This window comes from Lissotriton helveticus, chromosome 6 (genome assembly GCF_964261635.1).
Source record: "Lissotriton helveticus chromosome 6, aLisHel1.1, whole genome shotgun sequence".
Classification (NCBI taxonomy): Eukaryota; Metazoa; Chordata; class Amphibia; order Caudata; family Salamandridae; genus Lissotriton; species Lissotriton helveticus.
In genome coordinates, this window is record NC_136067.1 from 602,012,830 (window position 1) to 602,027,076 (window position 14,247).

Consider the following 14,247-nt stretch of genomic DNA (forward strand, 5'->3'; position numbering starts at 1 on the left):
GCCACTAGGTCAGCCTGGTGAAGTGGACCTAAGGTCAAGGACTGCAGCAGCGCTTTGCTGTAGGTCGCGTGCGCTCTCTCAGCGCAACTTCTGCTTTTAAAACGTCCCGTTTTTTATTTCATTTTATTTACTTTGTCTTTTCCCCTGGTTTTAACCACAGGGTCTCTGGCCACTTACCCGCACTCTAATTTCTGTGAAAACCCACCGCTGTTGAGCGGGTCCGGTTCCTGGGAGGCAGAGGGCGGGGATCGCCATCTTGGAGTGGTGAGGAACTGTGGGCGCCATCTTGGAGCGTCCTTACGCTCGTGGACTGGGAGAGCTGCCTACTTAAAGCTCGCCTCATGGCGCGCAGCGGTGACGCGCAGCGGGCGTGCCTTCTCTGTGCCTGAGTCGTGCCAGAGTCCTGCCCGTCTGCGCTCGTCAGCGTCTCGGTAGGCGGTGACGGCGGTGAGGTAGGCTTTTTAGCTGTTAGTGTATTTTAATTTTCCGGGCAGCTTTGCCACTTCGTATTTTACTATGTTATGTTATTCTTCAAGTGAGTTATTGGCACTTCGGCGCTCTGCTCCTTCTTGCCACCATGTTTTTCCGGGCGGTCGCTCGCTTAGGAAGGGCTGCTCCGGTTGCGGTTGGAATCTGTCCCATAAGGAAGATAGTGTTCCTGGACATAACTCCTCTCTTTATCCCTGTTATTTGCTTAACACCAGATCGCTCAGCAAGCACTCCATAGACATCTGGAATTTGCTTTCGGACTCTAAAATCTCGTGTCTGTTTCTCACTGAGACTTGGCTGAGCGAATGCTCTGCCCCCGATGTAGCCGCTGCTATCCCCCCAAATTATACCATCTTTAGGAGGGATAGAGGTGTTGGCAGAGGTGGTGGAGTGGCAATAATAGTGGACAATAGTATTTCTTGCCTGACTTTTGCTGTAGAGAACATTGCTGGCAGTGAGGCCCTCGGCTTTACTCTTAAATTGTCTCCCCGTCAAACCTGCTCGGGGATTATCATCTATAGGGCTCCTGGCCCGTTGGGCACCTTTTTTGACGATCTGCAGGCTGCTCTTTCAGTGCCGTGCCTCAGATCAGAGCACTGTGTCCTATTGGGAGATTTTAATCTACACATGGACAATCTAGTAGATTCTGACACCATCAAACTCCTGGACATTGTGTGTCCATTTGGGATGACCCCTTATGTTGTCAGTCCTACTCATGATAAAGGCCATGTTTTGGATCAGATTTTTTCCACCAAGCCTATTGAGGCTTCTTCTCCTCTCCCAGTCTTATGGACCGATCACTTCCTGATCAAATTTTGCATCTTAGCTGCAGTCACGTCTGGCTCAAGAGGGTTGAGAGACGCGAGAAGAGTGTCTCGACCTTTTCATCGAGTTACGGCGGTCATGTTAGCGGATGCTCTTGATCGGTATCCCTGTCAGTTAACAGGTCATCTGGAACAGGATATTGAATTGGTTCAGAAATGGCTTTCTACTAGATTTGAGGAGTTAGCCCCTGGCAAACCTAGTAAGGTTGCGGGTAGACACGTATCGGCCCCCTGGTTTACTCCGCTCCTGGGTAGGATGCGTCAAGACTGTAAGAGAGCAGAAAGGGCCTGGAGGCGCAGGTACGATTCGGAAGACAAGAGCAAATATAAGGAGCTTATCTGTCTCTATCATAAGTACATCTTTGATGCAAAAAAGGTGTACTTAGAGCGCAGAATTGATGCGGCAGAATGTGTGAGCAAAGACATTTTTAAAATTGTACGGGAATTTGTTTCACCTGTATCCAGTACACCTACTCATGCTCATGCGGAAGCCTGGATTAGGCAACTTGGTGAATTTTTCACTAATAAAATCAAACTTATTCAAGGTTCTTTTCCGGGCTCGGGGCTTAGCCCTGTTGTCGACCATCCGACATCCATGTTTCTATCTGGTATGGATGAAGGCCCCCTGCTTTTGGCTTTTCCTTCTATTTCTCTTGCTTCCTCTTCTAATCTGCTGTCTCGGCTCAAATCGGGCTCGCCGCTTGACCCCTGCCAAGTGTTTGGGGAGACTGGCACCGGCAGTTAATACTCTCCTCAACCCGTTGCTCAATGCCTCCTTGAGCTCTGGAAAGGTGCCCAATGCCTGGAAGCACGCCCTTATCCTTCCGCTGTTGAAAAAACCATCTTTAGATCCCCTTGTACACGCGAATTACAGACCAATCTCCCTCCTCCCCTCGCTGGCTAAGGTGATTGAGAAGCACGTGCACCTCTCTATTTCCACCTTTATAGAGAGTAACAATATTCTGCACGATCCTCAGTCGGGCTTTCGTGCTAATTTTAGCACGGAAACGGCTCTTCTCGAAATCACTGATGCCATTCGAGAGATATTGGATGGGGGGGGGGAAGCCATCTTGGTCATGCTGGACTTGTCGGCGGCGTTCGACACTGTGCCCCATGCTGGTCTCCTTTCAAGACTCTGGGAGATAGGCTTTGGTGGGACGGTGTGGAATTGGTTTAAGTCTTTTCTGACCAACCGCCGGCAAGTGGCCAGGGCACCTCCGTTCTCCGCCGAAATGCCGCTGCTCGAGGTGGGGGTCCCTCAGGGGTCCATCCTGAGCCCCACCCTTTTCAATATCTATAGGCCCCTCTTGCGGCGGTGGCGGAGTCTTTTGGTGCTCAGATCATATCCTACGCGGATGACACCCAGCTTCTTTTTTCGTGTGGCAAGGGTGAAAATTTCGACAGCGGGCGGATTCGGGAATGTCTAGAAGCTGTTTTCAAGTAGTTTCAGGTACACAGTCTGAAGTGCAACTCAGACAAGTCTGAGTTGCTCTTCTTTGGCTGCCCGCCGGATCCGGGCTGGAAGTCATGGTGGCCTGGTGATATGTCTCCACCTGACATTGCATCAGTAAAGGCGAAAAATCTGGGCTTCCTGTGTGATGTCGACCTCTCCTTTAGGCCCCAGATCATCGGGCTCACATGGAAGTGTTTCGGCATCCTAAAAATGTTACGGAAGTTCCTCCCTTTACTGTCCCTACAGCACAAAAAAATCACTGTGCAGGCCCTGATAGGGTCACGTCTTGACTACGTGAACGCCCTATATTTGGGCCTTCCGAAATATCTGATGGCCCATCTGCAGGTCGTGCAGAATTCGGCGGCTAGAGCCATTTTTGGACTCCCAAGACGGGCGCGAGCTTCTGAGCTTTTAGAGCAACTTCACTGGCTGCCGATTGCCAAGAGAGTCACCTTTAAGATCTTGACTGTGGCTTTCAAGGCGCTTCACCGAATTGGCCCAAGCTACCTTGGAAAGCGGATTGCCTTTTATGTCCCCAGAAGAACCCTCAGGTCTGCTTATGAGGCCAAGGCTGTGGTGCCCTCTATTAGGCGCACTCGTATTGGAGGTCGTTCCTTCCGATACCTAGCACCGCGTTGTTGGAACGATCTCCCTCGATCTTTAAGAACAGCTACCAATCTGCTTGCCTTTAGAAAGGAGCTAAAGACCTGGCTCTTCTCCCTGTAATTTTTTCTGCTCTTGGAGCACTGCTATGTTGTACACTTTTCCTTGTTTTTATCTTCGCCAAAGCGCCGGGACACTCCTCGGAGTAGCCGTGCGCTATAGAAGAGCCAATATAACATAACATAACATAACATAACTTGTCAATCCTGCCAACCAGGGAGGTACTTACTACTTTGAAGTTCATTCAAAGTGTGAAGAACCTGTGGAAAGATGCATCCATCAAAGCAGAATCTTAATTTTGATAACAATATTTGTGGTTGATTCTATGTCACCCTCACTCTTCTCCTATGAACTAGATCCATGATTAATAAGAACATATGTTTTGCAAAAATGTTTGCTCGGTATACATAACTGTATTTCTCACTGATGTGGCTCTTTTTTGATTCCTCTCTGCATGCCTCAGTGGGGTGCAGAATGAATATCAGGAACTGATGCCAGCATGTTGTTGGTGACTAATGTATTCTAGGGATGTCATGTCTGAAGGTGGAGTTTTGGTAGCTGGTAGAATGCCCTTGTTTCTCTGCAGCACGCGTATACTCCAATATAAAAAAAATATATATGCAGCTGCTGGATCCAGAATATGGTAATAACCAACTGAAATTTTCACGAAACATATAATTACATTTTAAAACCCAATGACGAGGCTAGGAGTTTAAGCAGATGGTTACAACAGGAAGGTCATTTGTAAAAAAGGCGATTGTAAAAAAATAACACTGCTAAATCAAGAAAGCTAACATAATGATTGAAAACAATCTTGTGTTAAAATAAGTACTTTACTTTGCAGCTCAATGTAATCTACAACGTCAAACCTACTGCTAGGCGGAGAAGAGGCACAGATATCACTGATACATTTTCATTGGACATTACAGTAGAGGACAATAAAAGCGATTTAAATCGTATTACTGTACATGTTTGCACAAGGTAAGACTTACAATGGAAATAAGTATTGCTTAATAAATATTGAAAACTATTTTTCAGAATGTAAAATGATGGTTATTATGATTAGTTTTCCCCCATTATATATCTTATGACATCCAAAGATGCTGTGATTGCTTGTCAGATGAATTCTCTATGGTCTGTGGACCTCTTGGGCAATTAGGCAATCCTTATGTCAAGAAATATTGTTATCTATTGAATCACAGTAGCCAGATATTAATGCAGACTCACTGAAGTGCCACTTTCCCTTTTATTTATCTACTAATTTTCTCAGTTGTGTCGTGTGCCCAGAAACCTACTCAGAGTGCTAGTGCAAATACAGTGATTAACCCGTCTAATCAGTTACTTTCCAGTGGGTAAGGAGTTGTTAAATGTTCTTAGAAAGGGAATGCATGTCTTCTAAAATCAAGACTTCAGAGAATGAAGGCTGTCATGGTTTTTTTGTTTTCTCGGATCCTCGTGTACAGAATTCCAGGATAGTGCAGCTATGATCCATATTCTTTTGCCTTCTTGGTTTATAAGTTGAAACACATTTGTGGGAACATATTTGATCTGCTTAATTAGATGTTTATCATAGGGTCAACTTCTAAAAATAGAGTGAGCAGTTGTTCTCCCATGATTTGAAAGACATTAAGCTGTGTGTTGTAGGAGATAGCGAGGTCGAACGGTTAAGGCCTATTCCTTTAGGTACGTTGTAGAAAAGAACATTAGCTAACGCTAGCATGTCTGTCTCACACAATAATATCCGAGCAGGCATCTGTCTCATTAGAAATAGAAATAAGATGTTATTTCGATTATGTATAAACGCTTAGTAAATATAAGCTCATAACCCACAAAACAGTCACACTGTGTGCAAATGTATGTGATACTTTGTGTCTCAATTTGCGTTATATTGTCTGGGTACTTTCTTCTGGAAATTCTTCTTTGTAGTAAGGCGAGGCCTTTTTAAAATTTGGCAATGCCCTAACCTCTGCTGCCCTGCAAAACTACTTTCCGCCATATATAGAAGTCTCTACCTTCCTAAACTAACATTACAAATCCAAAAACTACTGCGATAGATCAGTTTTAGTTTAGTCAACTGTCACTTGCACCTCGTTATACACGGCTTATGACCTCACATATTACATCACTCACGACATGTTAACTGACATCATTGTTGACATCACTGAATTGATTTGAATAACAACATTGATTACACTAATAATGAGATAATTGAATAATTCCCATTGTGCTATAGGCTTTCAAAAGGCAAGAGTAATACAACAGCTTAAATTGATTGCTTGATTTTTAGCTAGGTCATGCTCCCAACCCTCAGCAAGCACCGTGTGCATCACCCAAAACCCGGCATACAGCTAACACTAGCTGCACATTGCCTTCAGACATGCCCTGCGCCAACCCCACCATGTATGTCTCTGAGCTTTTTTGATCATATTCAGCCATCTTCCCCACTGAGCACAGTTTTTGGCCATGCACAATGGGAGGTTGGCCGCACCGCTTAGTCTGCAGACATTCCTTGCACCCAACCCTGCCACGGGTGCCGAAACCGCTGCTATCCACAGTCTTCGGCTGCCTGTAGCAACAAGCCCTGCACCAAACCCTATAGCAGACAGACATCCCGCTATTGTTTAAGCCATGTCAAGCAGGGGGTTGCTGGCTGGGCCCATGCGCCCAAGCTCCTGTGGGCATCCAAATCCCCACTGTGCATGGTCTTTGGCTGTGTGCACCTACCTAGGGGTTGGCTGCAGGGCCAAGCCTCCAACCAGGCCCCGGTGCCAACGTTGCTATAGGTGGCAAACGCCCACACAGCCTTTCACTGTACGTAGCGGGCGGTTAGCTCAAGTGCCCTGCCTCCGGCCAGGCCCTAAGCTGAAACTTCCGTAGATACCCAACCCCACAGACTCAGAACTACATTTCACCTATTATTTTTAAAAACATTACACTGTTACTGTGGTTATGGCACTCAGGCTTCACTCCCAGAAGAATACCATGGTACATTGGAAGCTGCCCCTGGAAAAACTTGCACAGTATTTTAGTACTATGGGGCGATGCTTGTGCAGAAGGTACTGCAGGAATACCATGGTTTCTGCAAAATACGCTTTTTTAATTTGTTTTAGCCCGGTGAGGTTCCTCTGGGTCCCTCCCACAAGTGCCAGTGGGCAGGGGGTCCCTAACATGTCCTCTTATACTACTTTTGTAATCAAACCCAGGACACAGGTATCTAGCCTCCTATTGAGGCCAAGCAATCATAACTATCTATACCGCTGGACCAGTAGCAGTCCCGCAGTACCAAAATGGGTAATTTACAGTACCACAGGAATCCCATGAGAGCAACCGTCCAGATATGCCTAACTCTTTAACCCCTTTATGTTCACCCAAGCACCTCTTTAAAACTAATCTTCTCAAAAACAGCTAAAAAAAATATACACCAAATATCAAAAAGCGTGATTTCTGAATGAAGTTCTAAATTACTGCCAGATTTGGGGTATTTCTATTCAACTGTTTTTTCATGCATCAGAGAGCAAAGATCCCTTTGAGAATTAACAGGGGACACCATTGTTTTTGGACCTCCCTTTTTCATGGTCCCTGCATGACAAATCGCCCTAAATATTCCAGGAAGGAGTTGAGCTGGTTGAACAAGTTTATGCACGGTTTTATGCATATTTATCAAATTTTGGCAAATTTGTTTGCAAAACAAAAAACTTTTCTCCTATAGAAACACTCATCTGAGGTAGGGCAGAGCTTGCCAGGCTCGAAGATGGCTGTGATTTAGGTGAGCCACCTTGGACTGCTACATTTTTTAAGCCCGCATTCTCTCCCCCTAGCGCTGACAGAGCCATAGTGCATAGAGCTGAGTAGAGCCTCGTCTGCATGGCGCTCAATTTGGGGTTGCAGTAGTAAATTCCCCCATTGTCTGGGGCTTTGCAAGTGGATTGTCTTCTAAAACATAAGGCCCTGGGGTCCCAAGGCTCTAAAGGGCTTGATGAGACTCAGGGAAGGGAAAGCCATATGGCCCCTCCTCCCCTTTAAACAACATAAGGCCCTGTGAGGGGTTTGACCTTACTTTGCACTTACTTTCATTTATTCTCGGAAAACAACAAGGTTAAATTAACGTTTTAGTTAGGTGAATATGTCAGTGACAACATTAACATTTTGAACTAAAAAAACACAGAAATTAACTATAACTAACATACTACGTCACTCATGATGTTAGGTGTGTTAGGTAGTTTTGTATAGCGCACAGCTGCCTCAGCGAAGAGGCGTTCCGGCACTTGTAACAGTGTCAGAAGAGAGCTAGGGCTAAACCGTAGGGATTAAATAGGTTTTGATAGCCTTACGGAAGGACAACAAGCAATCTAGCCAACGGATCTGGACAGGGAGGGAGTTCCACAGTTTAGCGGCAAGATACCTTTTAGCTGTCGGAATTGTAGATGGAACAGTAATAACACGGAGTGTCTTATATCTGAAATAACTCTCACTCAGGATTTCTCTTGCATCTATGTTAATGCTAGGTCCCTTCCAAAACATTCTATTGAAATATGGGATATGCTACAGGAGATTAAACCTGACTTTGCTTTTATCACGGAGACCTGGCTTAGTGAGCACAATACCCCTGATATCACGGCTGCACTACCCAGTGGGTATAAAATTATCAATTTAAATCGATCAATTAGGAGGGGTGGTGGAGTGGCTATGATTTTTAAAGACACTTTTACCTGTCGTCAAGAAACAGTTACGCAACTAGGCAAGCATGAAGTCCTGATCTTCTCCATCTCTATCAATACGCAGGCGATCCTTGGAGGTGCAATTATTTATAATCCCCCTAGTAGTACGATTGATTTTAGCACTCAACTCCTGGAACAAATTCTTCCTGTTTGTCTTAAACATAAAAACATTATAGTCCTTGGCGACTTCAATGTTCATTTTGACCTTCATGACAATCCCCTAACTAAACTCCTTGCAACCGATATGGAAATCATGCAACTGACACAGAAAATAGCATACCCCACAAATAGAGCAGGGCATATGCTAGATCTTATCTTCACTAATATACCTAATATTATCATTACAAATATAACTCCTTTGACTTGGACGGATCACTAAAGGATCGAATTTAATTTGAACCTACCTATAAAGAATAAAAGACCTTTCGTTCAGTCGACAAATTCGACAAAATGTTGAAAAAAATTATCTGTGGAAAAATTTAAAGAAGACTTTGATCATCATTTTAGTCCTGGAACTTCCAGTGAGGAAGAAATTCGTCAATTGCTTAGCAACATTGAGAAAGCCTTGGATCATTGTTCACTATCCCATACTATAGATCGACCTAAACGAAAAATCTCAGAGAAATGGTACGGCTTAGATCTAAAAGCTGTAAAAAGAAAATGTACCACATTGGAACACAAATGGAGACTAAGTAAAACGCTCGAAGACAGAGCTACTTATAAACATCAGCTGAAAGTATACAACACAGCTATACGCAAAGCAAAGAAAGACTATTTTTCCCAAAGAATACTAGACAACAAAAACTCCTCGAAGGAGCTTTTTAAAATAGTAAAAGAACTCTGTAACCCACCGTGTCTCACCTCAAACTTGACTCCCTCACATGAAAACTGCTCCAAAATTAGTGATTTTTTTAGTGAAAAAATTGATAAAATCTATGCTTCCTTTGGAAATAATAGCCAGGACCATGTAGAGTATCATGTTGATTCTACTCTGCAGGCCAGCTGCCCTACTTTTGGCCCTTTTTCTGAAGAAGAAGTTAGCAAAGCTATGTTAGAAATCAAATCAGGATCACCATGGGATGTCTGTCCACACTATGGGCCAGATGTAGGTCGGTCGGTAACGGCCGAAAATCGGTATTTTCGGCCGTTACCGACCGGTATTGCAGAAATGACATGTAGGGGCATGTGTTACTGAATCGGTAAATATACCGATCGGTAAATTTACCGATCGGTATTTTTACCGATTCGGTAAATTTGAGATGTAGGTGGGACTCTTCAGAGTCCCACAAGCCTTACAGAATCGGTATTTTACCATCAAATCAATTTGATGGTAAAATACCGATCCCGGTGTGCATGCACATGTGTGCATGCACACCTATGCCATATGACAGGCAGACCTGCCCTTAGGGCAGGTATGCCTGCCACATGGCACCCGAGCCTCTTTTGGGGGTGCCAGAGGGTGTCAAAGTGACACCCCCTGCACCCTTGTGAAATTCGGTATTTACCGATTCGGTAAATACCGAATCGGTAATGCCCATTCATTCCTATGGGCTTCAAAGCCCATAGGAATGAATGGGCATTACCGGTCGGTATTTACCGAATCGGTAAATACAGATTTTTACCGATTCGGTAAAAAAAAATCTGGATTGTCCTACATGTCCCCCCTTCATATTTACAGATTCTTAATTACCGAATCGGTAAAATTCGGTAATTAAGAATCGGTAAATAAATCCTACCTACATCTGGCCCTATATCTTCTCCCAGCTTACACCCGTAATATATCCAGCAGTTACAAAAGTTCTTAATCTTTCCTTGGACCAAGCTGAATTCCCAGAAGTCTGGAAAAATGCAGCTGTAATACCACTATTAAAAAAAGCCGTCGCGGACATAAACGATCCAGCCAATTACCGTCCCATCTCACAGCTTCCATATCTATCAAAGGTTTTAGAACGATTGATAACTAAACAGTTGTCAAGCTTTCTGGAAACCAATAACCTGCTGGATGTTTCTCAGACTGGTTTTAGATTGAATAACAGTACCGAGACAACACTCCTGGCTGTGATGGACGATATTCGAATGCAGATTGATAAAGGCAAAATGGTCGCCCTGATATTACTTGATTTATCAGCGGCGTTTGATACCATTTCCCACAAACTGCTAATAAATATGCCAGCTGCTAAAGGAATACATGGTAAAGCCCTGAACTGGCTGGAGTCTTTTCTATCGAATAGATCCCAGTCCATCTGTTTAGGAAAATTTACCTCCACTCCTCGGAAGATCAAATATGGGGTGCCACAGGGAGCAACATTGTTCAATGTTTATGTTTCTTCATTGGCATCTATAGGCAATAAATGGGGTATCAATATCTGCTCTTATGCTGATTATACTCAGTTGATGGTAACCCTCAATGGTGAAGAGGACGCCAAAAACAGGTTACATAACTGCCTGTCAGAGCTATCTAACTGGATGCATGGGCACTACCTGAAATTAAATGCTGACAAGTCAGAAATTCTTTTATTCGGTGGATCCAAGCAGCTTTGGGACAGCTCTTGGTGGCCAAATACTTTAGGTACTCCACCAAACCCAACCCTGACCGCTAGAAACCTGGGAATCCATATGGACACCACTTTATCTATGAAGCATCATGTTACCACAATCTGTGGCAAAGGATTCGCCATACTAAAAATGCTGAAACGTGTTTTTCCCTGGATTCCGATGGAATGTAGACAGATTTTAGTTCAATCTTTACTGACTAGTAGGTTGGACTATGGCAACTCGCTGTTTGTTGGTATGCGGATTATTTATTTTCAAAACTACAGCTGGTCCAGACGCGGCAGCCAAAGCTGTCTGTGATAAGAAAAAGTACGATTCTGCTACAAACTGCCTGAGAGCGTTACATTGGCTGCCTATGAGGCAAAGAGCAGTATTTAAAATGTTGTGCATTGCTCATAAAACTTTGCATAATACTGGCCCTTACATCCTGCGGAACAGAATCAAGCTCTATGCCCCAGTTCGGAATTTACGTTCACAAGCCACAGCTAAAGCAGTCACCACACGAATAAAACTATCCAGGATGGGCGGGCGTGCCTTTTCGCACCTTGCCGCTAAGTGTTGGAATGACTTGCCTATCGATCTTCGATGTACTGATTGTTACCTCACTTTCAGGAAAAAACTAAAAACTGCATTATTCCCTAAATAGAATATATAGTAGTCTCTGGTAATTTGTTTATGGTTTACTGTTTAATTTTAGCGCCGTGATATCCTTGTTGGATGAGTGTCGCGCTTTAGAAGTACATATAACAATAACAATACCGAAACAACCGCCCCCCGTTCTGAGCCACTCCACCCGGGGGACCGTAGCCAGGAATTGCTCAGCAGAGCGTAGCTGGCGGTTGGGTACACAGGGGACCAACAAATTAGACAGGATCTTGGGGGAGGACATCTTTAGGGTTTTGAAGGTCAGGCATAACGCTTTGAATTGGATCCTTTGAGGCATGGGTAGCCAATGTAGGCGCCACAAAGCTCCTGTCTCAGAACAGTTTCTGGGGAGCCTCAGCAGGACACAGGCAGCAGAATTCTGGACTCGCAAAAGGTGAGTCACTTCTGCCTTGTTGGCACCTAACATAAGTGAGTTAGCATAGTCTAGTCTGGACAAAATAGTCGCCTGGACTATCAACTGGCGGGTGGGTGGGTCAAAGAAGCCCAACATGGGCCTCAAACCCCGAAGAAGTCCAAAGCAGGTACCAGCAATCTTTCTGGTATGCTCCTGAAACCCAAGAGTGGAATCAAACCAGATCCCTAGATTTTTGACTGCCGTCTTAGGGGTCGGGGCGCTGCCCAAAGACGCCGGCCACCAATGCGTGCTCCAGAGCCCCTTATCTCTCCCCACCAGCAGCACTTCTGACTTATTGGCGTTAAGTTGAAGGTAGTTGGTGATCATCCAGTGCACGACCGCTGCTAGGCCGCAACGAAATTGCGCAGCGCCCGAGTATGGTCATCAGAGAGGACCACCACCAACTGCGTGTCATCGGCATACGAGACCAAGGTCAAGCCGTGATCCCTTGCCACTGCCGCCAGGGGTTGGACGTACAGGTTAAACAGGACAGGGCTTAATGCCAAGCCCCTGGGGAACCTCCTGCTTGATGGAATGGGCGTGTGAGAGAAAGGGGGGAGGGCGAAACCTGGAATTACATGACATGTTCTATGACATCATTTATGACAACCCTGATGAGATCTCAAATTTATGAGATCAGATCCCTATGGCAATAGACCTTGCCTAACATAGTAACTCTAATGTGGTTGTATGGCCAGCATAAGCATCATGAAATTTCAATTTCCACACGAAGGGTGGTTGGTCAAGATCTAGGTTCTGCACAGCCTATAAAACTGGTTAATTATGAAAATACTCTCCAAGTTTATTTAGGGAGCATTAACCATATGCATTTTGTGAAACAGCAAAGCTGCTGGATTTGAAAGAAATAATATTTCTGGAAATTTCAAACAGAAAAATATTGTCCAAAAAGTGATCAATGCATGGTTCTCATATTTCCAGACAAGGGACTGTATCATGGTAAATTTTCATTGTTTGCGCCCGGCACACCTTTAAAAACACAAACAATGAAAATGCGCCGTATTACCATGAATGCACTGCCCCCAGGGCAGCCGAGGAACTCTTGCTGCCCTGGGGGCAGCACATTCCTGTGAAAAACGCAAAGGCTGATTTACAGCCGTTCCATGTTTTCACAGTGCAGGTGTGCAGTGCTCTCTGAAGGGGAATTAGAGATCCCCTTGAAGGCGGGTGCAGTCCCTGCAAGGGGATGTCTGAGGGGTCATAGGTCCCCTTTCCCACCTCTAGAGGGCTGTTCTCAGGAGGCGCACTGTTAGTGCGCCTCCTGAGAGGTTCTTTTCCTCAGTGCCCATGTCTGTAATATGGCACAGAAGGAGAGGGATTCTCTCATTTGCATGGGGCAGGGATTCTCTCATTTGCATGGGGCACGTCCCCTCAAGATAGCGCTGGTGCTTTATGTGTGTCGGCGCAATCTGTATTACAGAAGGGGCAGGAAAAGCATCTGTGGCATTTTCTGTAATACCCAAATGCCCCTGTGGCATGTAGGGCGGGCTTAAAAGCCTGTTGCGCCAAAGGCACTTTCTGTACTGCAGCCCCAGATGTGAGTTTTAGACATGGGATAGAAACACATCGAAGCTTTGTGAAGCTTTGTGAAATAGTTAATACAATAGAGTATATTTACCCTCTAATACTATAACATCATACTTAAAGATAGAAGCATGTGCTGGTGTTGACAGATTTGGTGTTGACAGATCCCAATTGGGTGTTTACCAAAATCGTTTTTTTGGTAGTTATTTAATTGAATACAGTTGTATATAATATTATTTTACATAATATGGTTGTATAAAATATATTTTTTAATCAGTATGATACATTGTAGATATATTAGTAATATGTTATTAGTAATATAATATTATTTGTTTTATTATAGTTTGTAAAGTTTTACTTCATTATTCGTTTTCAAATTAAATTAGATATTGTTAATATAGTAACAGGTTGCTGGTTTTCTATGGGGTTATAGTAGGACGTTTTAAAATGTAAATTATTGGTTTTATTTAGAATTAAGTTTGATGAAATTTCACTTTAATTGATAATGCAGATTAATTAAATGATATTTTAATAAGTTGTGGATTTTTTATTTATTGTTAATTGGTTCATCATTTTATTTAATTACCTTAATGTTAAATGTATTAACTGTTTTCATTTTAATTATTTATTAATTACATTAATATGAATATATTCCAGTTTTATAATATTATTTATTTTTTAAATAATTTGGATTGCCAGTACTTGTTTTTGAGATTAGTGAGGAGAGATGAGTTTTAAAATATTTCTAATATTGTGTTTTAAGTTTTACTTTTTATTTTTAATATTAAATTTGTATTTTTAAATTTTTATGTTCTTTCTATCATATTTAATGGTACATTTATTTTTTCAAATATGTTTTGCATTTTGTTGGTCTCTAGCTAAACGTTTTATTCAAAAACCTTAAGAGTGGGAATAGTAAATCTGATCACCACAAAGTCCTACACA

At 43.5% G+C, this 14,247-nt stretch overlaps 1 protein-coding gene across 1 annotated transcript in view; it reads left to right on the forward strand.

Annotated features, from left to right (window-relative positions):
• Nucleotides 1-14,247, forward strand: part of LOC144762793 (CD109 antigen-like) — a 1,211,849-nt gene that overhangs the window by 1,046,787 nt on the left and 150,815 nt on the right. The window contains exon 30 of the mRNA XM_078648063.1: nucleotides 4,274-4,410. Within this exon, the coding sequence (XP_078504189.1) occupies nucleotides 4,274-4,410 (137 nt within the window). The remainder of the gene's footprint in view (nucleotides 1-4,273; nucleotides 4,411-14,247) is intronic.